This window comes from Oryctolagus cuniculus, chromosome 15 (assembly GCF_051225735.1).
Source record: "Oryctolagus cuniculus isolate XC-2025 breed Fujian yellow rabbit chromosome 15, ASM5122573v1, whole genome shotgun sequence".
In the NCBI taxonomy this organism is placed as follows: Eukaryota; Metazoa; Chordata; class Mammalia; order Lagomorpha; family Leporidae; genus Oryctolagus; species Oryctolagus cuniculus.
In genome coordinates this window covers 82,033,148-82,060,969 of record NC_142881.1, presented here as the reverse complement: position 1 = coordinate 82,060,969, position 27,822 = coordinate 82,033,148, and the positions used below count along the sequence as shown (strand labels likewise).

Here is a 27,822-nt window from a genome sequence, read left to right as displayed (position 1 = left end):
CATACTTTCTCTCTGTCCCTTCCTCTCTTTCTGTAACTCTGCCTTTAAAATACATAAGATAATTTTTTTAAAATTGAACACTTGGAGGTGGGCATTTGGGCTATCTCAGGAGTGGACCAGTCAGGGTTTGGAAGCTCATTGTCTCCGTCTCTTTCTCTCCCTGTTCCATTTCCTATCAAATAAACAAAATAGATAATGGAAAATTTGAAATAAAAAAATTTACATCTGGGACCCACCCCAGAGCAAGGAAATCAGAGTCTCTGGGTGTGAAGCTCAGGCCACCACATGTTTAAGAAACTCCCCGGGGCTGGCGCTGTGGTGCAGCGGGTTAATGCCCTGGCCTGAAGCGCCGGTATCCCATATGGGCACAGTCTGAGTCCCAGCTGCTCCCCTTCCAATCCAGCTCTCTGCTGTGGCCAGGGAAAGCAGTGGAAGATGACCCAAGTCCCTGGGCCCCTGCACCCACGTGGGAGACCTGGAAGAAGCTCCTGGCTCCTGACTTTGGATCAGCCCAACTCCAGCCAGTTTAGCCATTGGGGAAGTGAACCAGCAGATGGAAGATTCTCTCTCTCTCTCTCTCTCTCTCTCTCTCTCTCTGCCTTTCCTCTCTGTGTAACTCTTTCAAATAAAATAAATAAATCTTAAAAAAAAAACCAAACTCCCCAAGAATTCAAATGTTTAACCAAGTGTACAATCCTCTGCTTTGCATCCATGTGGTCCCAGTGTCCTGGAAGGACCAGTTGCAACATCACCTGGGGTGGCATGAGACATGCAGACTCCCACATCTGCCTGCAGAGCCACTGACCCAGGGCTGTGCCCCACTTCATAGTCAAATAAGGAGCTTTTATTCTATTTTATTTTTGAGCAACATATGGTGCTCCCATCTGCTGATTCACTCCCTAAATGCCCACAGCAACCTTGGTGTGGCCCAGGGCCAAAGCTGGGAGCCCAGAACTCCATCCAGGTCTCCCACATGAGCTGCAAGGACCCAATGAATTGAGCCGTCATCTGCTGCCTCCCAGGACGCACAACAGCAGGAAGCTAGAATTGGTAGCAGAGCTGGGACTTGAACCCAGGCACTTTAGTATGGGATACAGGGTCCCAAGCCACAGTGTAACTATTAAGCCAAATGCTCACCCCATCAAGGAGCTTTTAATGTGCAGCTCACACCCCAGTGATTCTCATTTGCCTACCTGGTTTTAGATTGGATGGGACTTGAGTGCTGGTAAGTTTCAAAAGAAGAAAAAAGTCAACTCTCACCTAGCTAGGGTTAAGTTGGAATCCTTTTGACACCATCTCTATATTTGCCCTGACCTTCTTTCTTATGCAGATTCAAAGGTGTTCAGCACCAGTGCACAGGTCACATCTCCCAGGCTGCAGTGACATAATCAACGCTGGAGAATGGGGACTCACCATCAGGGGGATCCTCCGGGTTCTTGTCGTAGAGTTCGACATAGCACTGCGTGTTGCACAACACCAAGAGGCTGGCGAAGACCACAAGGCTGCCCAGCAGAGTGTTCTGTAACATGAAGAGGAGTGAAGACGGAGCATGAATGAACCCAGAGGGTTGGGTCCTGGCAGGTGTGCAAAGATGGAGCTGCCACCCTCATGGAGCAAGACCTGTGCAAGTGCAGAGCATGAGCCAAAGAAAGACTGAGTTGTGAGTTCAAGGTCCTGGAGCTATGATGCCCATGTGCTACTTATCACAGAGCGGTCGGGGAAGCCTTTCTGGGTAGGGTCGTTTTTAGCAAGAATCTGCAAGAGAGAAGGGGTGGAAGAGTTTCAGGAAGAGATAAAGGGGAAGAGACTCTGGCTGGGGCTTTCTGGGGCTAGCTGGGTCAGCTGGGGGTCCCAGAGGAAAGACAGGTGCAAGCAAAGCTGTGAGCATGAGGATCAGATGATTTTTTTCATTTTCTAGATGACAAAGGCATCGCTGCCGACCATATGAACAGACCAAGGGATCTAGGCTGAAATCAAGGACAAGGAGAAGGATCAGGTTACGCTTGTCATCTTTCCTAGATAAACTGCACAAACTAACTTTAAAATGATAATCCCCAGGAATCTTCTAAAAACAAAGATGGGGTGAGAGTACTTAAGAATATTTATTTGAAAGGCAGAGTGACAGAGAGAGAGAGAGAGAGAGAGAGAGAGGGAGAGACCTTCCATCTGCTGGTTCACTCCTCACACGGCCCCAACAGCAGGGGCTGGGCCAGGCTGAAGCCAGGAGCCAGGAACTCCACCTGGGTCTCCCATATAGGTGGCAGGAGCCCAAGTACCTGAGACACCTTCCACTGCCTTCCCAGGAGCGTTAGCAGGAAGCTGGGTCAGAAGCAGAGCAGCCTGGACCCGAGCCAGCACTGGACACGGGACACTGGCCTGGTAATCCACAGTTGAATCCTCTTGTGCCACAACTCCCACCTTGTACTTTCTCTTTTTGCACTGAAGTTATGTGTTTTAAAGGCTTTATATGTAATGTTCACAAATAAAAAACTTGAAGTGCTTTTCTGTAATTGAAAAATGCAAAGAATTAAAAAATAAGGTTTTCAATATTTGAAAAAAGTACAGATTGACAAAAATGTGTGTAGTCTGTCATGAGAACTACACCAACAAATACAAACAGGATACATGACAGAATTATCCTGCAATAACTTAGGTTACAAAGTACATTAACTAAAATGCACAAACTTCTGTGTGTTCTAAACTACAGGGTTTTTTCTTCTTCTTTTTTTTTTTTTTTTTTTTTGTTGTTGTTGTTGTTTCTGCAGAATCCTTAAAACCTGTGACACTTAAAAGTTGTTAGCCTGTGGCTGGCTCTGTGGCATAGCAGGTAAAGCCACCGCCTGCAGTGCTGGCATCCCATATGGGGGCCAATTTGAGTGCCAGCTGCCCCACTTCCAATCCAGCTCTCTGCTACGGCCTGAGAAAGCAGTAGAAGATGGCCCAAGTCCTTGAGCCCAACTTGGGCCCCTGCACCCACGTGGGAGACCTGGAAGAAGCTCCTGGCTTCAGATTGGCCTAGCTCCAGCTGTTGCAGCCATCTGGGAAGTGAACAAGCAGATGGAAGACCTCTCTCTCTCTCTCTCTCTCTCTCTCTCTCTCTCTCTCTCTCTCTCTCTCTCCCCCCATCTGCCTCTCTGTAACTCTGCCTTTCAAATAAATAAATAAATCTTAAAAAATAATAAAAATAAAAAATAAAATAAATTAAAAAGAATAGAAGTGCAAATATACATAACCAAATAGAGAACTCAGAAAGTACTCATAAATCTGTATGAAAGTTTGTTATAAAATAAGCATGGTCTTTGAGGAGAGTAATGATTCATTAAATGGTTTTAGAACAAGTGAGGCACTGTGTGGGGAAGAAACAAGTTTCTTACTTTAGTTGCCACAATGTAAGAAGCTTGAAAAGGATTCAAGGCTCAAATGTTTACAAGATAATAAAATAACCACAGAAAATATTGGCAAATATTTATCATATGCAGTATGAAAAAAATAGATTTGAGTATGTAAAAAATTGCAAAAATATAAATAAAATTAAAAAGATATCAGATTTGGAAAATAGTATCATTACAGGAAGACTGTCATCTCATAGAAAAAGAAAAACATTTTAGTATAAAAATGGCATTTTGGGGCCAGTGCTGTGGCGTAGTGGGCTAAGCTCCGCCTGCAGTGCCAGCATCGCATATGCGCACCAGTCTGAGTCCCAGCTGCTCCTCTTATGATCCAGCTCTCTGCTGTGGCCTGGGAAAGAGTGGAGGATGGCCCAAATCTTTGGGCCCCTGCACCCACGTGAGAGACCTGGAAGAAGTTCCTGGCTCTTGGCTTCAGATCTGCCCAGTTCCAGCAGTTGCAGCCATTTGTGGGGTGAACCGGTGGATGGAATACCTCTCTCTCTGTCTCTCTCTCTCACTGGATGGAATACCTCTCTCTCTGTCTCTCTCTCTCACTGTAACTCCACATCTCAAATAAATACATACATCTTTTTTTTTAAAAAAAAAGGCGTTTCACACCCATGCATAGACACAATGAAACATGATGAGCAAGCACGAGAAAAAGTTCAACTTACTGAAAACAAAACAAATGCAAAATGTGTATAAAATAGAACCATAATGGTATGGTGAGAATAACCATTTAATTTATAACACCCGGAGGGAAACAGACGCATGGGTGAGATGTGAGAGGCACAAGGGCCAGTCGGCTGGAACAGTGGTTAGGGCACGCAATTTGAGAGCGTGCATCAAACTCCTTAACACGGTTTACAATGCCAATCTTCACTTCTTCACTTCCCAGACTTGATCTTCAGAAAAGACTCCTCCCCATAGCAGTGGGAAATGGAAAAAACACCACTCGCCCAAGAACAGAGCTGGTTCAGAACCAGGGATGATTCAGAAAAGCACCTGGCAAGTGGGCGGGGCTGGTGGTGGCAGGACCTGGGGCACTCAGGGAGATGAAGACTTTGCAGGATGTGACTCCTGGGGGTGCTGGAGATGCACGAGACTGAATGACAGTGACCCACGCGAGATCACCTTACTAAGAGGGTGCATTACCCAGGTGACAGTGTCTCAGAAACAGCCCGCTCCCCGGCCCCACCCAAAAGTTAGTTTGTCTTGCGTGCATGCTATGCTTTGAATGCCGTCACCCAAACTCCTGTAACAATTCAACCCAGATGGGAAGGCACTAACAGGTAGGACCCCCCCCCCCGAGGTGATTAGGTCATGTGGGCGGAGCATTCATGAGTTCACGGACTAAGGGATCTGGGGGCTGGCACTGTGGTGCAGTAAGTTAAGGTGTTATTTGGGACATCCTCTATCAGAGTGCTGGTTTGAATCCCAGCTGCTCCACTTTTGATCCACCTCCCTGCTAATGTGCCTGGGTTCCTGCCACCCACATAGGTAGACCTAGATGAAGCTCCAGGCTCCTGGCTTTGCCTGGCCCAGCCTTGCCTGCTGCAGATATTTGGAGAGTGAGCCAATGGATGGAAGAGCTCTTTCTGTCTCTCCACTTCTCTCTGTCACTCTGCCTTTCAAATTAATAAGATAGGAGCTGGTGTTGTGGGGCAGGGGGTTAAGCCTCCACCTGCAATATTGGCATCACATAGGGTCATGGTTTGAGTCCTGGCTGCTCCACTTCCAATCCATCTCCCTGCTAATGTGCTTGGGAAAGCAGCAGAGGGTGGCCCTTCAAGTAGTTGGGCACCTGCCACTCAATGGGAGAGCCGGATGAAGTTCCAGACTTCTGGCTTCAGCCTGGCCCAGTCCCTTTGGGGAGTGAAACAGCAGATGAAAGATTCTCTCTCTCTCTTCTTCTCCCTCTCTCTGTAGACCTTGACCTTTAAAATAAGTAAATAAATGTTAAAAAACAAAAACCCTGTTCTCACTGCAGACCAATTACATCCGAGTGTCTGGGAGCTCCTGTCAGTATTTTTCAAGGTTTCCCAGGCGATCCTGCTGCAGAGAGCAACCCCTGGCTTTGCACTCAGCTCCCCTATAGGCTTGTAGTCTCTTCCAGTCCCCAGGCTCAGTTTATCTATAAAATGGTGCAATGATTGGTCCGGCATTGCATTCCATCTCACCAGCCACTCAAATAGGCCCCAAGAATCAGAGACACCAGAGACCTCACTGAACCCCAGAGTTTCTAGAGCAACTCAGATCTTAGGGAACTCGTTAGGATTTCCCAGAGTCCCCACACCCTTTTTCTACTCTACACGTTGAATTGCCAAGTCACATGCGGAAGATTCCTAACTAGGTCCACTCACCATTAAATGCACCCCGTGAGCTCCAGTACAAGTAGAAGTGAAATAAGGAAGACACTTCCCCCCTCCTTTCTGGTCTCTATGTACCCACTCAGTTACCTACCATTGTGGTGAGCAGGGTTCCTTACAGACAGGTGCATCCAGGACAAGTCAGGCCACACTTTTATATAGGAAGGGACAATTACACACACACACACACACACACACACACACACACACCCGCCACCCCGCCACCAGCACCACGCAACATCATTCAAGAAAGTAACACGCCAAGAACACCTCAAGTGTTTGCAGAGGGCTGCGATCAGCTGAGTTACGATGATTCATAAAGCAAGCCTCCACCCCAAATAAGTGTTTACCTTTGTCCCCACCCCAACTGCATTTCCCCTTGACCTGAAAGGGTGGGGGAGGAGAGCACTGCCCTTCACAGAGCCGTCACTCTGAGCTGGGCATGTGACACCTTCTTACTTGATTTTATGAACAAAGAAATGGAAGTCCAGAAATGCCAGCCCCGAGAGCCAGGTCATGAAGCTGGGTTTTGTGAAGGAGTAAGAACAGCCCAAGGAATCAACGCCGTCCCCCACCCTGGCCCACCAGGCCTGCAGCTATGGTCCAGTTGGCACTGCCTTTAGAGTGTGGCAGGAGAGAGCAGCAGTGTTCCAGGGCCGGGAGCACAGCTTCCCCTTGACAAGCCATGTGGCTCTGTCCACTTGGCCTTGACCTTTCTAAAGTTCAAGTTTCTAAAGTTTTTTTTTTTTTAATTTTTGTACAGGCAGAGTGGACAGTAAGAGAGAGAGACAAAGGTCTTCCTTTTCTGTTGGTTCACCCCTCAATGGCCCCTGCAGCCGGTGTGCTGCGGCCAGCGCACCATGCTGATCCGGAGCCAGGAGTCAGGTGCTTCTCCTGGTCTCCATGCGGGTGCACGGCCCAAGCACTTGGGCCATCCTCCACTGCACTCCCTGGCCACAGCAGAGAGCTTGACTGAAAGAGGAGCAACCGGGACAGATTCCGGCGCCCCGACCGGGACTAGAACCCGAGGTGCTGGTGCCACAGGTGGAGGATTAGCCTATTGAGCCGTGGCACCAGCCTAGTCCATTTGAACTTTCTAAAGCTCTTGCTGAGTCTTCTTTTAAAAAAAAATTATTATTTTTAATTTATTTTAAAAGCAGAGTTACAGAGAGGAGAAAGAGATTTTCCATGTGCTGGTTCACTCCCCTAAATGACCACACAATCAGGACTGAGCCAGGTCAAAGCCAGGGGCCTAGAACTCCATCTGTCCCTCCCATGTGGGTGGAAGGGGCCCAGCCCTTTCCAGGTGCATTAGCAGGGAGCTGGATCAGGAGTGGAGAAGCTGGGATTTGAACCAGTGCCCCTATGTGATGCTGGCATCACAGGCAGCAGCTTTGATGCTGAGCCACAATGCTGGCCCAGAGTCTTCAGTCTTGGCTCCCTGCTGTGTCATCCCAGCCTTCTTTCGCGCTGCTCAAGAATGATCTCCTTTGAAGAATCCCTGCTCACCCTCACGATGGCCTTTCAGGAGTGGCGACGGGCAGAACCACCTGGTGTATTAGCTATGTATTGCTCAGGCTGCCGGGACAGAATAGAATGGACTAGGCGGCTTGCACCACAGTCATTTATTTGCTCATGGTTTTGGGGACTGGGAATCAATCCAGAGTCAGGCAGTGAGGCAGATGCGGGTCTGTTCTTGGTCTGCAGAGGCTCGCCCTCTTGCTGTCTCTTCCCATGGTACCCATTCCCTCTTCCTATAGCAACCCTGGTCCTATCCAATTAGGGCCCACCCTGACTATCTCATCGCTCCTTAATCACCTGCTTAGAGGCAGCCATATGTCCAATGCAATCATATTCTGAGGTCCTGAGGGCTACTTTTCAATCCATGGATTTTGGGTGGACACAGTGGAGGCCATGATACCATGTGATCCCCCACCCCCACCCCTGGAGCTCCCTAGTGTCTGAGATCCAATCACTGGTTCCCCTCTGTCCACAGATGAGAGCTCAGACTCAGCCAGTGGCTCCACAGAGGTCTGTAGAGCTGGCCAGGCGATCTGCCCCAGTGCCAGCCTCAACTCCCCCCAAATCCAGGCTCAGCACCCAATGCAGGGTAGGTTCACTTCCTGCTCTCATGCAGAGCTGCAGAGTTGGCTGCCTCTGAGAAAGAGAGAGAGAGAGAGAGAGAGAAGGGAGAGGTGGGGAGGGGAGGAAAGGGGAGGGGAGCTGGTTGCCTCTGTAAAGATGGAAGTTGAGATAGGATCAAAGCTAAATGTGAGTGGAGCACTGGCTCCTCAAACAGGGGGTTTCTGGCACTCAGTTCGTTTGTGGGAGTCCAATGACGGACATGGTAGCAGGGTTGTACTGCCAGAGCCATGTGGCAGTGGGGTTTCAGTGATCTACCCGGCCTTCTGGCAACCAAACCAGGGTCTCCGGCCTTTCTCAGAGCCTGTGAGCTCCCTGGCATTCTTTAATAAAATTCCAGCAGGTTCTGTTGTGTGCAACCCTGTGACCATCAAGTTCTCCCTGCTGGTGTCCCTCCGGTAATTGGCACCTTGCCCAGTGAAGCACAGCTGTGTGGGATAGGCCGCCTTCTGGGTTAGTGCAGAGGTTCTCAAGCAGGAGAGAGGTCTCCAAGGCCCCATAGCCTTGCTACAAGGAGCCCATCTGCCTCTCAGCAGGCACTAGCAGGAAGGCAGTGGCCAGCTGCCCCAGAGCAGCCCAGGCAGGCACTTGTGAGGGGAGACGGATGTTGGAGCAGGGGTGTGCAGGTGCCCATGCAGGGTGGGGGGCAGGAAGATGGAATGAGGGCCACCGCCCAGTGTATGGCGGCTAGCTCTGCCTGACTGATGTGCAGCTTTTATCCCATCTCCACTGTCATCTTTACAAATAGACCAGGCCTTATTTTTTCCCATGAGTATATTCATGTATCATACATGTTTGCATGTATTGGCTGATGTTTAAGAAACTTAGCACCCACCCCAACCAATCCACCTTCATTGTAGAAAAAAAAAGGAACATGCAAAGAGGCAAAGAAAAAATATCATGGTCGGACTGTTCCAAGAGAGCTACTGTTAGCATTGTGGAGAATTTCCCTCGAGAGTGTTCTGGGTGTGTTTGCATTCAGGAGAAGTGGAAGTCGAGAGCTGTCTCTCCAAACGCGGGGTCTCACATGCACTGTTGTACAGTCTGCTCTTCCCATTCAGAAAAGCTCCTGGGGGTGGGCATTTGGCTTCATAGTTAAGATGCAGGTTAAGAAGCCCACATCCCACGTTGGAGTGCCTGGGTCCGATTCCCAGCTCCAGTTCCTGATTCCAGCCTCCTGCCGGCAGCAACCCTGGGAGGCAGCAGGGATGGCTCAAGTCACTGGGTTCCTGCCACCTACGGGGGAGATCTGGATTGAGTTCCTGGCTCCTGACATCTGCCCTCGACCAGCCCATCACCTGTCATTCTGATAGGTGGACACTATTTTGTTCTAGTAACTTTTCTTTGGTGGTTGGCAAGGTTCAGACAGTTTTGAGCACTTATTAACCAACTTTCGCAAGTTGCCTGTTTGTTGGTATTCATTACCCATTCTTCTGTTAGGAGGAAGCTGGAGTCAGGAGTTGGAGTGGCCAGATACTCAGACAGGCCTGCTCTTCCACCAGATCCTGGATGTACCCTCTTTTACATGCCTGTGCTCTTTGCAAGACAGCCCCTAGCACAATGCCCACGGTTCTGCACTTGCTCTCTCCACTGTGCTCCATCCTAGCTGCTCTAGGCCATTTTGCTGTCCCCAGAGAGCCGAGTTGCCCCGGAGTCATTTCCTCTGTGTGAACAGACCTTTCCCCAAGCCTCGGCCGGCATCACTCCCATGCTCCCCCAAGCTGCTACTGCAATGCCATCTTCTCAATACATCCTGCCTTGAACGACCTGAACAACCTCTCACCATGCACCTGCTCTCACAGTCCTTGCTTCCTGTCCTCTTTGCTTTTCTCTCTCTCTCTCTTTCTCTCTCTCTCTCTCTCTCTCTCTCGACACTAATCCTGGACTCACTGGAGGCACAGCTCCCCGTTCATTGTCTGCCTTCCCTTGACTACAATATCAGCTCTTTTAGGACAAGAACCTGTCTGTTTTCTTCTGGACTTTATTCCAGAAAGCTCTGGACCCATATACAGTTACCACAATGTCCCAGGCAGCGATGGACCACACAAAGACAGCAGTCCCACAAGGCTATAATGGAGTACTGCCGGCATCTCACATGGGCACTGGTTCAAGTCCCGGCTGCTCTTCTTCCAATCTGGCTCTCTGCTGTGGCCTGGGAAAGCAGTAGAAGATGGCCCGAGTGTTGGGCCCCTGCACCCACGTGGGAGACCTGGAGGAGGCTCCTGGCTCCTGGCTTTGTATTGGCCCAGCTCCAGCCACTCCAGCCATTTAGAGTGATCCAGCGGATGGAAGAGTCTGTAACTCTGCCTCTCAAGTGAATAAATAAAATCTTTAAAATAAAAAAAAAACTAAACTGCATACAATTATGCACAGTACATAATACTTGATAATAAAATCAACACCTATGTTCCTGGTTTAGTGTTTACCATACTGACACGTCAGCCTTCTTTTACAGTGTACTCCTCCTTATGTAAAAGTTCACCATAAACCAGTGTTTTGTGTGTAACGCTGGCAGCAAACCTCACCCATCCAGTGTCTGCTGCATCTCCTGGTCCCCTCAAAGGATCACATCAGTGACTGAGCCACACCATCCATGCCGGATCCATGTCACCTAGGTGCAGCAATGGGAAGGGGGACCACGGCAGGCATGGGGTAGCTGAGGAGGGAGGAATCTATTCAGGGTTTCCAGGCAGTGAGACAAAGGCAGGATTTGTACCCAGGCCTGTGCTTCTCTTAGGGCAGATGCTTCCTCCCTCACACACCTGCCCCTGCATCTGAATTCAAGAGAAGGGACCCAAGCACGGAGAACAGCAGCAGGAGGGCAGCCGCCACCCCGGCGGGGCCTTCGGAGCAGGGGACGTGCCTGCCCACCCTCTTCCTAGCCCTCCTTCCTAACCTCGACAACGCACTGGGAACATTCCCTCATGACCACTGTCACGAGGGAGCTCCAGCAGACGGTGGGTCCTTGACCTGCTGGTTAAGATGCCAGTTCAGATGCTGGGTCCCACATCACAGCGCCTGGGTTTGGTACCTGGCTCTGGCTCCTGACTCCAGCTTCCTGCTGATGCATTTTCAGCAGTGACAGCTCGTCACTGGGCTCCTGCCACCCACGTGAGAGGCCTGGTTGTGTTCCCAGCTCTGGACTTCAGCCTGGCCCAGGCCCTTCCCCATACTCCTGGGCATTTGGGGTACCTGCAGATTTCCATGCTGGTTCTCTCTCTCTTTCTCTCTCTCTCTCCTTCTTGTTCTACCTCTTAAATGAATAACATTTTTCAAAGAAAGAAATATGGCCCGAGAGTGGACTGTGTCTGCAGCCTCAGACAGAGGATATGATGGCCATCTCCACCCTAGTCAACAACAGGCCTATGGCGGTGCAGGCTTGGCCTGCGGTCAGTTTACCCTGAGTGCTGAGAGACCCTGGGGGCTGCCACAGCCAATGCGCTTCAGCTCTGGGCTGTGGGGGTTTTCCTGCAGTGTTTCCTGGACCACATCTGCAAGGGAGATGCAGAAGATCTGGCCAACTCCCCCAGAGTTCCCTAGGGGAAGCAGATGTCACTCTCAGTCATCCAAGCATCCCACTGATGTAGATGGCGCAGATTACACAAGCCTGGCAATGAAGAGGTGAAGAGTCTGCCTCCTCAGAGCCCCCAGAGAGTCCAGTGTCCCAGGAAGCCAGCAGAGACCAGCCTGGCCCTCGTGCTGAATGTCAAGGTGACCCAGCTCAGCATGGTGCAATTCTCATTTCAGGTCCAAGCAAAAACATGCATTTTATATTCCCTGATAGGCTGGGCCACAAACTCACAAGCTGTGCCCCAGCTTGGGGAAATTCAGCCATGAACTTTACAAGTAGACCCTCAGTTAACCCACGGATGACTTGATACAGACCCTGTTGCTGGCAAAGGGGCTCTGGAGAATGTGACCTTGACACACGTTATTCCCAGCCTGTTTTGCTTCATCCTGATTTGGACGGAGATGTATGTCCGAGAACCCTTAGGTAGGTAGTTGGTTGAGTGTGGAGGCAAATGCCTGCTGAATGCTGGGCCCAGCTGGGGAAGACAAGAGGCCCGGTAGGCAGCCCCTCAGCAGCCAATTGTTTCAAGGCCTCTGTCCCTGACAAGCAGGAAATGCAGATGCTTTGGAAGTCTTCCCACTAAAAGATAATAGCTGTTTAAAAAATCTCTTTTGAGATTTTTTTTTTTTTTTGAAAGTCAGAGTTACACAGAGAGAGGAGAGGCAGAGAGAGAGAAAGGTCTTCCGTCCTATGGTTCATTCCCCAATTGGCCGCAACAACCAGAGCTGCGCCAATCTGGAGCCAGGAGCTTCTTCTGGATCTCTCACACGGGTGCAGGGGCCCAAGCACATCTCCTGCTGCCTTCCCAGGTGCATTAGCAGGGAGCTAGATCAGAAGTGGAGCAGCCTGGACTTGAACTGGTGCTCGTATGGAGTGCCAGCATCGCAGGCTGTGGCTTAACCCACTGCACCACAAGGTCAGCCCCATCTCTCTTGAATTAAATCAGATATGTCTGTAGGCTAAATCCTGCTTGGGAGGTGGTGACTTTGTGATCTTGCTCTTAGATAATCTCTAAGGCCCTGTCTGCCTGGTTCTTTAGAAATCAAAGGAAAAAAAGGCTGTCATGTTCACATTTTCTTGGGGGTGCAATCCCAGGGAAATAAAAGAGTAGGGGGTACTGAAAGTGAGGCAGGCTGGGAAGAGGCGTGCAGGGCACAGGAGTGTGTTGTGAGCTGGCTGCTGCCCTGCAGGCAGTGAGGGTGTACTCCCATGGGATGTCTTCATGGAGGGTTTAGGAAACAGTCCTGTGCAGTGTTGAGAAGGAAGGCATGGGGGAAGGGAGAGTAATAGGAATAATGCCAGTTTCTTCCCATCTCTTCTATCCTACTGGTTCTGATCTATCCCATACCACAGTCAACCCCTGGGCTGCATCATTCATCCTGCCTAGGTAGCATCTGAGGAAGCCCAGGTCTCCATGGGGATACTGAGAGGGCCTGGCTCTTTCCTGGTAGAGGGTAACAGGCAACTCCTGGGGGCTGGTGGGAAAGCAGGTCAGGGCCCATGCGAACATGATGTCCACTTCAGCTATCAAACAATTCAGCATGAGACTGATCACTCCTCAGCATCAAAATTACAACTCTGCTCTTAAAAAAAGGCCATTTTCCTCTTCCTCGCCATCTGTTCATTGTGTTACCCCAGGATCCTTCAGATACACCTTTTCCTGTATACAAACAAGACACAAGAGAGCTGTGTGGTATCCAAGGGCTCACATTGGAGCATCAAGAAAGAAGAGGAGGAAGAAAAACTGGCCCTGCAGAGTGCCTGACCGCATGCAGAAAATCACAGGGGATCTGCCAACCATTCTCACTGGTATTAGTAAGAGAGCTGAGCAAGGTTCAGGATACAAAACCAATAAATAAAATCAATGAACAATCTGAAAATATAATCCAGGAAACAATTATATTCATTTAGGGATGACTTTAGCAAAATAAGGGCAGGATTTTACTCTGAAAACTACAAAATTTTGCTGAGGGAGATTAAAGAAGACCTAAATCAGGACAACAAACTACAGACTCTCGGACTAATCTGGCCCCCTGCATGCTTGGTAAATAAAGTTTTTTTGGAACACAGCTATACTCACTTATTGGCATATTACTTACAATGGTAGACATGAATGGTTCAGGAAGCCAAAAATATTTATCCTCTGGCCCTTTATAGAAACTTTGCCAACCCTTAATCTAAATACACCCACGTTCACTTTATAGTGCTAACATGACAGTTCTTCTCAAATTTAGCTACAAATCCAATGCCATTCCTAAAGAAAAGTCATTTGTAAAGAAAGAGTGCATCAGACTTCCTAGAGAAATTGGCAAACTTCGGCTAGCATTTATATAGAAATACAAGTAATTTAGAATAGCCAAAATACTTTCTAAACAGGACAAGATGAAAGAGGTTACACCAGCCAATTTCAAAAGTTAAATTCTGGGGCTGGCACTCTGGCTTAGCCGGTAAAGCTGCTGCCTGCAGTGCTGGCATCCCATATGGGCACCGGTTCAAGTCCCGGCTGCTCCACTTCCAATCCAGCTCTCTGCTATGGCCTGGGAAAACAGTAGAAGATGGCCCAAGTGTTTGGGCCCCTGCACCTGAATGAGAGACCCAGAAAAAGCTCCTGGCTCCTGGCTTTGGACCAGCACAGCACCAGCCATTGCAGCCAATTGAGGAGTGAACCAGCAAATGGAAGATCTCTCTCTCTCTCTCTCTCTGTCTCTGTCTCTCTCTGTCTCTCTGCCTTTCCTTCTCTCTTTGTGCAACTCTTTCAAATAAATAAATTTTGGAAAAAAAAGTTAAATTTTGTCCCAGGCACTTGTTAAAAAATGTCAAAGACAGGGCCCGGCGCTGTGGCTCAGCGGGTTAACGCCGTAGCCTGAAGCGCTGGTATCTGATATGGGTGCCCATTCTAGTCCCAGCTGCTCCTCTTCCAATCCAGCTCTCTGTAATGGCCTGAGAAAGCAGCAAAAGATGGCCCAAGTCCTTGGGCCCCTGCACCCGCATGGGAGACCTGGAAGAAGCTCCTGGATCCTGGCTTTGGATCAATGCAGCTCCGGCCATTGCGGCCAACTGGGGAGTGAACCATCGGACGGAAGACCTCTCTCTCTCTCTCTCTGCCTCTCTTCTCTGTGTAACTCTTTCAAAAAAATTCTTTAAAAAAATTTTCAAAGACAGATTGTATTCAGACTACCGGTGGTTGGAGAGGGACCCTGTGGTCTGAACTGGGCTCTACTCCACCCGAAGGCAGGAGACGTTTTAAATGCCGAGCCATGCCAAGGGAAGCGTGTTTGAGGACACTCTCTAGGGGGAGGCTGGGTAAAGGTGATCTTGGTATCCGGGTTTGCTAACCAGGTGGGGGCCTACCCTCCTATCAAGGGCTGGAAGACTGAGGGATGATTGCTTTTCAAAGGGATGTATCCAGCTCTGTACTGGCACGGACACATTTCAGAGAGACAAAGAAAGGAGCCCCAAGGACGAGTTTTCTAAGAACCGAAGGGAGGTTCGGGGCCCATGCTCCATGACATTGAGCTCTCGTGGGCAGGGCCTTTACGGGGCTGAGGTCAGCATACAGCTCATCATCCTGAGTTCACGGCCATGAGCTGTGAGAAGCTAGGCTAGTGTTTGTTGAAGCCTCTTTGTGTTTGTATGTGTGTGTGTGTGTGTGTGTGTAGGGGGAACCTGGTGGTGGCCTTTTCACGCCCACTTCAAAACCTCTTGCTGTCAATTGTTTGCAGAACAGCCAGCACAGTCACCTTCACCGTGACCCCCATACACAGAGCAGGTGCACCTTTGCTATCCCCACCCTGCCCCCACCCACAGCTGCATACCACACTTGTAGAACAAAGCCCTCACCAAACTCTCGGGGAGCTGGCCTCCTGCTTACGCCCCATGTCCTGCTATATCTAGGTCCTAACATTGTCCCCTTCATTACTCAGAGAGGGTCACTTTGTCCTTTTTGCTATTCCTCACCACACTGGGAAAATCCTCCCACCCTGGCTGGTGCACCCGCAGCTATCTGAGTGTCTGCAGATTGAGAGATTCATCCCCCACTCCAGGCCATCGCTCAGAGCGGCATCCATGCCCACACTCCCTTCCTTCCTGTTGCTTCTTACTCACAGCATTTGTCATCCCCCAAATTACTGTGCATATAGCAGGTACCCCCGTTTCCACAGGGGATCTGTTCCAAGATCCCTCAGCAGAGCCCTGAAACTGGAGATAATGTCAAACCCTGTGGGCACTTCTTCTTCCTATATGTACCTATGATGAAGTGTATCAGGCACAGTAGATTTACAACAACAACTTCACAACACAATAGAATGATTATGACGATTTAAAGTAATAAAAGTTATGCAAATGTGGCCTCTCCCTCTATTTCCCTCTCTCTAATTGCACCACACTCAGCCTTCTTGGACTGATGTGAGATAATGTCCCATTGTGAGGAGATGAGGGGAGGTTGAATGATGTAACTCCCTCTCTCTCTAACTTGGCCTCTTGAGTAAATAAATAAATCTTAGGAAAAAAAGAAATGCAAAAATAAAGCCCCCACCTCTCTGTGCTCCAGCTCTCCCCTCCCCAATGGCGCTGCTCTTACTGTTCATTCGTTCGTTCACCTACTGTGTGTTGGGCACTGGTTAGGGACTGGTTAGGTGCATGCCCCCCCCCCCCAGCACAGACTGCTTGCTCGGCCCTGATTTGCAGCCAGCTGGAAAGGTTGTGGCTTTCTTTCCCCAGAGCCTCTCCATGGCCAGCAGGTTGGAGATGATTATGTGCAGGCCCTGCTGCAGTTGGAGCTCCTGACACACTTTGAATTCCTTTCAGTCACCAGGCCAGTAAGAAGTGGGCCGAGGAAGGGGAGGGGGTGATGCCCTTCTGCCCCTGGCGTTCAGTCTCAGGGTGGCGGCTTCGTAGCCCCCAGTAAATGAGCAGATCCCTAACTGGGGCACTAATCTTCCTGCAGAGCCCTTGACATTTTCCAGAACTTTCTTTTTAAATGTTTATTTATTTATTGTTTGAAAGGCAGATTTACAGAGAAGCAGAGGCAGAGAGAGAGGTCTTCCACCCACTTGTTCACTCCCCAAATGGTTGTGACAGCTAGAGCTGGGCCAATCTGAAGCCAGCAGCCAGGAACTTCTTCCAGGGGTCCAAGGACATGGGCTATCTTCCACTGCTTTCCCAGGCCATAACAGAGAGCTGGATCAGAAATGGAGCAGCCAGGACTTGAACTGGTGTCCATATGGGATGTCAGCACTGCAGGTGGCAGCTTTACCTGCTATGCCACAGCACTGGCCTCCAGAACTTTCTCTCAGCTACCCAGAGCAATCACACCTGCTCCCTCCTCCCAATCCAGTTTCTGACCTCGGAATTAATGTCTTTAAAAGAGGACCCATCAGGGCCCAGTGCTGTGGCACAGTGGATAAAGCTGTCGCCTGTGAAAGGGACATCCCATAGGGCCCTGGTTGGGATCCTGGCTGCTCCACTTCTAATTGTGCTCCCTGCTAATGCACCTGAGAAAGCAGCAGAGGATGGCCCAAATGGGATTAGGCCCCTGCCACCCATGTGGGACACTTGGAAGGAGCTCCTGGCTTTGGCCTGGCCAACCGTAGCCATTGCAGTCACTTGGGGAGTGAACCAGAGGATGGAAGGTATCTGGGTGTGTGTGGGTCCCTCTGTAAACTCTGCCTTTGAAAAAAGTAAACAAAATCTTAAAAAAGAGGCGCCATCACACACCCTGGGAAACAGCAGGTGCTGGCATTAGTGCCTGGATCCCTGCCACCCATGTGGGAAACCCGGATGGAGTTCCTGGCTCCTGCCTTCAGTCTGGCCCAGCCCTACCTGTTGTGGGCATTTGGGGAGTGAACCAGCACATGGGAGGCCTCTGTCTGTTTCTTTCTCGTGTGTCTTTCAAATACTTTTTTTTTAAACAGGAAACAGACACCAGAACTCCTTCTCCTTCTCTATTTCCCATCTACTGCCTTCCCTTTCTTTAAATATTCTATTTATTTATTGAGCAGCAGAGTTACAGATAGAGAGAGGCAGAGAGAGAGAGAAAGGTCTTCCAGCTGCTGGTTTACTCCTCAAATGGCCACTACAGCTAGAGCTGAGCCAGTCCAAAGCCAGGAGCCAAGAGCTTTTTCCTGGTATCCCATGCAGGTGCAGGGACCCAAGCACTTGGGCCATCTTCTACTGCTTTCCCAGCTCATAAGCAGAGAGCTGGCTGGGAAGAGGAGCAGCCAGGACTTGAATCAGTGCCTATATGGGATGCCGGCACCACAGACAGAGGCTTAGCCTACTATGCCACAGTCACGGCCCCCTGCCTGCTCTTTTCATGAGGAAGCTCTGTGAACACACAGGGAGGTGGCACTCACCACCTACAAACCCAGAGGAGGGATCTCAGGAGGAGCGGCCCCCTCGAGTCCCTTGATCGGAGACTCAGCCTTGGAGGATGCCCATGTGCATTGCACTTGGCCATGGTGACCCCAGCACACACCACCACCACCACCACCAGGGAGAACACCAGTCCCCTAGCGTCCACAGGAAGTGGGCAGGCAAGCTTCCTGGACCGTTACTGCATCTGGCACAGCCAGCTTTTAAGATCCCAAGGCGGGTTTAGTTATGGCTGCTGGCAACCACGCAGCTTTCCTTTGTAGAGCACTTCTGACTTTCCCCCTGGGATGGCACGAAAATGGCACAGAGGGCGAGTGGCCGCTTCTGATGGGCCACTTGGGTGTAGTCTCCCTTGCTCCTGGTCTAGGGCTGCTGAGTTAGTGATGGAAACTTATTCTTAGCTTCCTGGGCTTTCAGTATTCTGAGTCCTCAGCAGGCAGGAGCGAGCCACAGTGTGGAACTTGAGGACAAATGCTTTCTGGTCCAGGAGATTTGCTTTATAGCATATTCTTTTATGGAAACTCTTTTTTCTTACAGAATTTTTTATTTTTAATTTTATGTGAAAGGCAGAGAGCGAGAGCAAGAGAGAGAGAGATTCTCCATCTACTACTGGTTCACTCCCCAAATGGCCTCAACGCCAGGGCTGCACCAGGCTGAAGCCAGGGCCAGGAGCTTCTTCCAGGTCTCCCCCATGGGCTCAAGGGACAAGCACCTGGTCCATCATCCCCTGCTTTCCCAGGAGCCTTAGCGGGGAGCTGAATTGGAAGCAGCGCCTCTTGGTACTTGAACCATTCCCCCACCCCATGGGAGGCTGGCACTGCCAACAACAGCAGCTCACCCTGCTACACCACAGCGCTGGCCCCCAGCAGGGCGATTTCAATGAAAATGTAGACCGATTTCAACAATGGGAGGAAGAGGCACCCCTGTCACCCCTGTAATCCAGTCCTTCAAGCTCCAGGCTGCATAAAGGAGACACCAGACAGATGTTTGCCAAATGAATGAGGCATTCATTTTTTTTTTAAGATTTATTTATTTGAAAGGCAGAGTTATAGAGAGGCAGAGGCAGAGAGAGAGAGAGAGAGAGAGAGAGGTGTCTTTCATCTGCTGGTTCACTCTGCAGATGGCCACAATGGCCGGGGCTGTGTGAAGAATTCATTTCTGCCACACTGGTTTGTCTGTGCTCCCCAAAGGCTCATGGGTTGAAATTTGATGCCCTTGTCAGGTGTTAGGAGGATGGAAATTCAATTTGACCCTGGTATTTAAAGGTCAGATCTTTGGAAGGTGACTAGGATTAAACAAAATCATAGAGCTACTAGGACTAAAATACTGGTGGATAATTGGTAGCGGGGCAGGAGAAGAAGAGGAGGGAAGAGGGAGAGGGAGAGGGAGAGGGAGAGGGAGAGGGAGAGGGAGATGCACAAGGAGGCAGCAGGTGCAGGTGCAGACATTCAGGTCTCCCTGCCTGGAAGAAATCTGTCACCAGACGCAGGCCCTTGAACTTCTACACCTGTGAGCTAAATAACCCCTTTCCTTTATAAAGTTATCCAGCCTTGGGTATTTTGTGATAGTAAGCAAAATAGACCAATATATGACATAATCCAGTTTTCTCTCTTGTGTCTCTAGAATTTCTTTGGATCCAGTAGATCCTGGGAATCCTCTGGGGGAGCATAATTAGAGACCCTGTGTGTTGCTTTCACATAAACCTGACTCCTTTGAGTCTCATATTGAAATGATTGCATTGGAGGGAAGGTATTACTGGTTTTTTTAAAAAGATTTATTTTTTTATTTATTTTGAAAGAGTTACAGGGAGAGAGGAAGAGAGAGTCTTCCATCTGCTAGTTCACTCCCCAAATGGCAGCAACAGTCAGGGCTGGACCAGGCCAAAGCTAGGAACCAGGAATTTCTTCTGGGTCTCCCATGTGGATACAGGGCCCAAGCACTTGGGCCATCTTCCTCTGCTTCCCCAGGCACATTAGCAGGGAGCTGGATCAGAAGTGGAGTATCCAGGACTTGAACCAGAGCCCATATGGGATGCTGGTGCCACAGGCAGAGGCTAAACCTACTATACCACAGCACCAGCCCTAGGTATTACTATTTTTGTAAGAAAATAGACATAGAGAGAAAATACAGCTTACTCTAAGTTTAGATGTCTAGCTGGTCAGTGTTCAGAAGCTTAAAGAAAATGGCCTAGGTTTACTCTAAGTTTAGATGTCTAGCTGGTCAGTGTTCAGAAGCTTAAAGAAAATGGCCTAGGTTCATCAGACACAACTGGGATCAAAGTTCTTTTGGGGGGATGAACTGTCTCTTTTATTAATTTTTTAATGTTTTATTTTTTTATTTGAAAGAGTGACAGAGAGGGGTGCGTGCGCGCACAAGCGCGCGCGCACACACACAAACACACACACACAGATCTTCCATTCACTGGGTTATTCCTCAAATGCTATGCATGGACCAGGCCAAAGCCAGGAGCCAGGAACTCCATCCGGGTTTCCTACATAAGTGGCAGGAACCCAAGTACTTCAGCCATCAACTACTGTCTTCCCAGGCACATGCAGCAGGATTTGGATCAAAAGCAGAGGTGGAGGCCAGTGCTGTGGCACAGAAAGTTAGGCCTCTGCCTGCAGCACCCACATCCCAGGTGGGCGCCAGTTCGAATCCCAGCTGCTCCACATCTGATCCAGCTCCCTGCTATGGCCTGGGAAAGCAGTGGATGATGGCCCAAGTCCTTGGGCCCTGCACCCATGTGGGAGACCTGGAAGAAACTCCCGGCTCCATTCTGCTGATGACCTTGGACTGTCCGAGCCACTGAGGGAATCCTGGGCAGCTGTCCTTTCTCCAGAGTGCCATCCTGCTTCTCATCTGCTACACCCGAGTGCCTGGAGATCACTTTCTGCGGACTGCATGGAGCCATGTCTCCAATCTCACGGTGCAAAAGTGAAGCCACCACAGTGGCTAGGACTCAGCCCGCACACCAGGGGTCTCTGAGACCGACCCACAGCATGCTGGGAGAAGCACAAATGGTGTTGGAAAGGAAACTTTGTCTGCTCAGAGACCAGCTCTCTGTTGCATCTTAAACAACCCTAGGTTGAGGTGAAGGTTAGACATGGCCCCTTCCCATACCCCTACCCCGTTACCTTCACGCGGCCTAGCCAGCACCTGCGCCATCCCCCACGCTGCCCGGAACATACCTTCCCTTCCCTGAAGCCCATGTGCACGCCCCAGGACAGGATCTAAGCTCCTACACCCTCTCCAATCATCTTGACCTTGTCTTTGTCTCCCTTCTCACCTGCTGCACTACCAAAAACAATCAGATTAAAAAAATCGACAAGAACTTGCCCTTATCTTGTTTGTCTTAAATTCAAAAGGATGAAGGATTAAGGTAGACAAATATTTAATTTGCCTCTTGGCCAAAACAGGGGAGACCAATGTAGAGAAATACTTAATAAATATTTAATCTGTCCTGTTTCCAAAGGAAGAATGATTAAGGTAGACAAAGAATGATAACATTTAAGGTAGGTCAACATTAAGTTCTTTTTTTTTTTTAAGATGTATTATTTATTTGAGAGTTAGAATTACAGAGAGATGGAGAAGAAATGTCTTCCATCCGCTGGTTTACTCCCCAGATGGCCACCATGACTGGAGCTGGGTCGATCTGAAGCCAGGAGCCTCCTCTGGGTCTCCCACGTGGTGCAAGGGCCCAAGGACTTGGGCCATCTCCTACTGCTTTCCCAGGCCATCAGCAGAGAGCTGGATTGGAAGAGGAGTAGCCGGGACTCGAACCAGTGCCCATATGGGATGCTGGGCCAATTCTGTGTTTTTTTCTTCCCAAATCACCTGTCCGACCATGGGAAGGCATTGGTAAGTATTAGCTAGGGAGGTGTGTTTCTCCCCCACCTTCCTCTTCTGCCTGGTACCCTGGGCTGAGGGATGGGGCTTTCTACAGCCATTGATTAAGAAAGGACTCAAGGCTCAGCCTTTAACTTCCAAACAGACTTTTCCCAGCTCATGGCAGGGATGGCAGCTTTTGAAGAAGATGGCATGAAAGAACAGCCACCATTCAACCAGACTCAACATCCAGCCCAGGGCCAGGGCAAAGGAGAGGCAGCTGGGGGAGTGGGTCCCAGAGACACAGTGCATGCCCTGCCTGTGACCACACCAGGGTGGTGCCCCAGGAAAGGGGGCAGGCAACAGAACCCCCAGGTAAGTAGGGGGGTCGTCGAGCAAGGAAAAGGACACTGTGCTCCCTTCTTGCGGTACCCAGGAAAGTGACTTCTCTGTGGGTCCCCCTACTGCCCACAGCTCACCGTGACAGCAACAGAGGAGACACCAGCGTTGTCTCCTGGGCTCCTAGGGGTGCATGTGTCCAAGAGGAAGGAGACCAAGTCCCTTAAGATTAGAGTGATGCATGTCTGGTTATGTATGTAGTCCTGAATTATGATTTAAAAGTGTGTTCCCCCTGCGTGGGAGACCCAGAAGAAGCTCCTGGCTCCTGGTTTCCGATCAGCACAGCTCTGGCCATTGTGGCCAATTGGGGAGTGAACCAGCGGATGGAAGACCTCTCTGTCTCTCTCTCTCTGTCTCTCCTCTTCTTCCTATGTAACTCTGACTTTCAAGTAAACAAATAAATATATATTTTTTAAAAAAAGTGTGTGCCCTTTTCAACCCATTCTGAGTTTTTGTCAATGATGTGGACCTGGCTCTACACATTTGGCAAAACTCATCTAAGAGACACTTGGGTGAATTTTCTTCCATGTATCTCGCACCTCAGGTCTGATTTAAACACACACACACACACACACACACACACACTATGCTGAACCTAGTGATAAGAAAAGGAGAGAGAGACACCTTCCATCTCCTCATTCTCTTCCCAAATACCCACATCAGCCAGGGCTGGACCAGGCCGAAGCTAAGAGCCTGCCACTCCATCTGGGTGTCCCCCATGGTGGCAGGGCCTCCAGTATTTCAGCCGTCATCCCCCTCTTCCCAGGAGCATTAGCAGAGAGCTGGATCAAAGCCGAGCAGCCGGAGGGGCACTCTGGTGTTGGATGCGGGGATCCCAAGCAGCAGCTGAACTCACTGCACCGCAACACCCACCCCCCAAACTTCTTATTAACTACAATAATTTTTTGTACTGCCTTTTGTCCTGGCTGCTTAACCCCTCAACCCATAGGCCGCACCTTAGCCAAGTGACAGAGCTGATCGTCAACGATGGGGCAGGAATGAGTCCCTGCCCACCATGCCTGGGAAGCACGTTTTGCCTGTTGTTCCTGAGTGTTAAACACGTGTGCTTTAATAGAGCCCCAGGGAAAAGCAGGCAAACTCTCCCAAACTGTCACGAAACAGCGGGCAACTCTTCTACCAAATCACGGTGCAAACTCTCCAGGACAGGCAAGGTCGTGCACCTGCCAAGGATGGGGTGAATGCTGTGGCGCTGCAGGTTACACCGCCACCCAGCACTCCCGCCTCCCATATCAGAGTGCCGACTTGAGTCCCGTCTCCTGGGCTTCCAATCCAGGCCCCTGCCAGTGCACCTGGGAGACAGCAGACAATGGTCCATGGGGGAGGTCCAGATGGAGTTCTGGGGTCCCGGCTTTGCCCTGGTCCAGCCTGGCAGTTGCAGGCATTTGGGGAGTGAACCCATGGATAGTAGCTCTGTCTTTCTGTCTTCTTCTCTTTCTCTGTCCATTGATCTCTCAAATAAATAATATTTCAAAAAATAATAAATATGATTAAGGAAATCTGATGAGCAAGCTGTGGGTCTAGCATATGGGGACGATTGATAAAGTCTAAACACAGATTGGATATTACTGGTTATCAATGCCGTGTGTTCTGATTTTGAGAAGTGTACTGAAATTACATGAAAAGAATCCGTGTTCTCAGAAAATCTATGCCAAAGTATTCATGGATAAAGGGACATGATGAGTCCAGCTACTTTCAGATTATTAAATAAAAATGTGTGTGTGTGTGTGTGTTTGTATGGATGTGTGTAGAGAAAGACGAAGACCAGAGAGAGGGAAAAGGGAGAGAATACGAATGGGAATGCAACTCCAATAGGGCAAATGTTAATGTCTGGTGAGTCTGAGTGAAGGAACTACAGGACTTTTTCAAACTATTCTGTAACTCCTCTGTAAGTGCAAAAACTATATCATAATCAAAAGGTTTTAAAGAGCCTTATTACTGGTCTGCAAGCACATGAAGAACTGTCCAGCACCATCAGACATTAGGGAAATGCAAAGCACAAGGGATGGCCGGCGCCGCGGCTCACTAGGCTAATCCTCCGCCTAGCGGCGCCGGCACACCGGGTTCTAGTCCCGGTCGGGGCGCCGGATTCTGTCCCGGTTGCCCCTCTTCCAGGCCAGCCCTCTGCTGTGGCCAGGGAGTGCAGTGGAGGATGGCCCAGGTGCTTGGGCCCTGCACCCCATGGGAGACCAGGAAAAGCACCTGGCTCCTGGCTCCTGCCAACGGATCAGCGCGGTGCGCCGGCCGCAGCGCGCCTACCGCGGCGGCCATTGGAGGGTGAACCAACGGCAAAGGAAGACCTTTCTCTCTGTCTCTCTCTCTCACTGTCCACTCTGCCTGAAAAAAAAAAAAAAAAAAAAGCACAAGGGGACACCCTGTAAGAAGTCCATTGTCAAAAATATAGACAACCCTTGTCAATACAGTCTTGGAGAAACTGGACCTGCATGGCAGTTTCTTAAAAAGGTAGGCACCAAGTTATCATTTACCCCAGCAATTCCACTCCTAAATATACACCTACGAGAACTGAAAACAGATACCAAACATACCCTTCTGAAACACAAATGTTTATACTAGCATTATGCATATTAAGTAAAAGGTAGAAGCTAACCAGATGTCCATGGATGGCTAGGCAAAGTGCAACATATTCATACACTGTGGTATTCAGCAATAAAGAGAAGCACTGACACATTGCACAACACAGGCACACTTTGGAAACACCTCTGTAAGAAAGAAGCCAGGGGCCAGCATTGTGGAGTAGCAGGTAAAGCCACTGCCTGCAGTGCACACATCCCATGTGCACACTGGTTGGAGTCATGACTGCTCCACTTCCTATCCATCTTTCTGCTATGGCTCGGGAAAGCAGTGAAGGATGGCCTAAGTCCTTGGGCCTCTGCACCCGCATGGGAGACCCAGAAGAAGCTCCAGGCTCCTGCTTCGGATCACAGCAGCTCTGGCTATTGTGGCCAACTGGGGAGTGAACCAGTGGATGGAAGACCTTTCTCTCTCTCTCTCTCTCTCTCTCTGCCTCTACCTCTCTCTGTGTAACTCTGATTTTTAAATAAATAAATAAATCCTCCAAAAAATATTGGATGAGACCAGGCTGTGGTCCCTGGTGGCAGCACCTATGTATTCACCTACATCATCCAGAAATCCCCCCCACCATCAACACACGCTCTGAAATAATGTTCAGTAAGCTATCTAGTCACCCTTATCCAGCCTGAATGTCCACCAGAATTACACATCACAATCACATGTATATTGTCATATCTTTCATATTTTTATATTGACTTCTTCTTTTTTTGGACAGGCAGAGTGGACAGTGAGAGAGAGAGACAGAGAGAAAGGTCTTCCTTTACCATTGGTTCACCCTCCAATGGTCACCATGGCCAGGGCGCTGCGGCCAGTGCACCATGCTGATCTGACGGCAGGAGCCAGGTACTTATCCTGGTCTCCCATGGGGTGCAGGGCCCAAGTACTTGGGCCATCCTCCACTGCACTCCCTGGCCACAGCATAGAGCTGGCCTGGAAGAGGGGCAACCGGGACAAAATCCGGTGCCCCGACCGGGACTAGAACCCGGTGTGCCGGCGCCGCAAGGCGGAGGATTAGCCTAGTGAGCCACGGCACCGGCCTTGACATCTTTTTCATACTCTGAAATTACAGATGATCTCCAAGGAATGGTAGGGACAAGTCCTGATCACTTCATGGGGGGAAACCTTCCTGTGTATGACACAATCGCACTGACACTGCTCGCCTCAAACTTGGTAGTGTTTGTACAGCAAATAATATCTAGAAGGTGCAGCAGGAGGGAGCTAAGATGTTCTGGCTGTCAGCACTGCACTCAGACACTGATGAGAACAGCTATTCCTACACCACACCACAGGATCTAAGGAAGCAGGTGAGTGACCACAGTGCCTGGCATGAGAATAAGAAGAAAAGACACTCTGAGGAATGCAGGAAGAAAAGAGGACAGCCATACCCACCTCTCAGATCCAAGTAGCAGGGAAAGGGGTGTCTGGTTTTCTGCTTGGAGGAGAGAGGAGGAATTGCACCCAGACCTTTGATGTTAAACCCAGTACCAGGCTCACTACTATGAAACATGGTGCCAGACAGGGCCCCAGGGCCATTGCTCCCAAGCCAGTGGCTACAGACTGAGCCCAAGTGTCCTCTTTAGCGAGGTGTCAAGGGGACTGCCTCAACCATCCCTTTCTCAATCTTGGAAAGAATACAGAACAAGACCCCAGCCACTGAGAAACAAAGTGATTTCAGGATTGTGTCCTGTGACTCAGTGCCCATCTGAAAAATACCTGAGACTCTTCCTATCCCAACATTTCCCTTCCCCAAGCCCCTGCTTCTTGATTGACCCCAGTGCCAGGAGTGCCAGGTGGAGACCTGTGACCCACGTTAATCAGACTTACATTCCAAACAGCATCACTGATGGATGATGGAAGTGAGTCCACTTCAGGACCGGAAGCATGGGTCTTGGGCTCCAGAAGTGATTGCCATTTTGGCACTGGTGGCGTGGTACTTGGCATCTGGCTCAGCACCAGGAACAGGACTGCAATGATAGACTATCCCTACTTAGGCACTTCCTCAGTTAACTTTGAACAAAACACCAACCGCAGCATTAGGACAAACCTGGGCTTGGAGCACTCTCTAGTGCTAAAACAGTGACAACACATCAACAGCAGACTTATGTTGCAATCTAGAGCTGAAACAGCCCAAGTGTCCATATGCTCTGAAAATAGACTGCTTGGAATTTCTGGAAGGAAAGTCAAAAACAAAGCCACAATTTGAAGGCTCAAGGAAACAATCCCTCAAGTTGAAGATGATGTAGTGTGCTTACAAGCATCAAGAACTTTCAAGTAACCACAACCTCACTTAAGGAACAAAGTAAGTTTTCAGAGGTCAGACAGACGGCAACTGACATGTACAGATTCTCAGATGTAGAATTAAAAAGAGCTGCTGTATTGCAACTCACTAAGCTTCAAGAGAAGATGGCACAACTATTCAATACTCAGAGGAGGAGGCTTACTAGAGATGAAGGTAGTTTTCTTTTTTTAAAAAGTATTTATTTATTTGAGAGGTAGAGTTACTGATAGTGAGAGGGAGAGACAGAGAGAAAGGTCTTCTTTCATTGGTCACTCACCAAATGGTTGCAATGGTGGGGCTGTGCCGATCCGAAGCCACGAATCAGGAACTTCTTCCAGGTCTCCCATGCAGGTGCTGGGGCTCAAGGATTTGCCCCATCTTCTACTGCTTTCCCAGGCCATAGCAGAGAGCTGGATGGGAAGAGGAGAAGCCAGAACTAGAACTGGCGCCCATATGGGATGCCAGCACCTCAGGCAGAGAATTAAACTACTGCACCACGGTGCCGGCCCTCAAGAAATGAAGGTAATTTTCAAAAACCAAACAGAAATCTTTAAGCTAAAATTATACTAACCAAAACTTAGAATATGATAGAATGTATCAATGGGAAACTATATCAAACAGAAGAAGCAGTAAACTCAAATATAGGCTATTTGAAAATGAACATATGGAGGAGCAAAAAATAAAAAAAATTCCAACAAGTATGAAAAGGCTTACGTGTATTTTAGGATTCTTTGAAAGGTACACACATCTGGTGTATCTCTTCAGTGCAGTGGTTAAGACACTGGCGAGGATACTCACATTTCATATTGCAGTGCCTGGGTTTGAGCACTAGCTCTGCTTCTGAATCCAATTTCCTGATAATGTACA

The 27,822-nt window shown here is 49.4% G+C and overlaps 1 protein-coding gene across 2 annotated transcripts in view; it reads right to left on the bottom strand.

Moving 5' to 3' along the window:
* Positions 1–27,822, bottom strand: part of LOC100340890 (beta-microseminoprotein) — a 50,082-nt gene that overhangs the window by 8,539 nt on the left and 13,721 nt on the right. Inside the window, exons 4-6 of one of the 2 annotated variants that reach the window (XM_089314135.1) lie at positions 27,233–27,365; positions 26,502–26,641; positions 1,414–1,519 (exon numbers count right to left, since the gene is read on the bottom strand). In XM_089314135.1, the coding sequence (XP_089170261.1) occupies positions 1,414–1,519; positions 26,502–26,641; positions 27,233–27,356 (370 nt within the window). In that variant the 5' untranslated portion in view covers positions 27,357–27,365. Of the gene's footprint in view, positions 1–1,413; positions 1,520–5,852; positions 5,974–26,501; positions 26,642–27,232; positions 27,366–27,822 lie in introns of those variants that run through there. The other variant, XM_089314136.1, reaches the window with a different exon arrangement.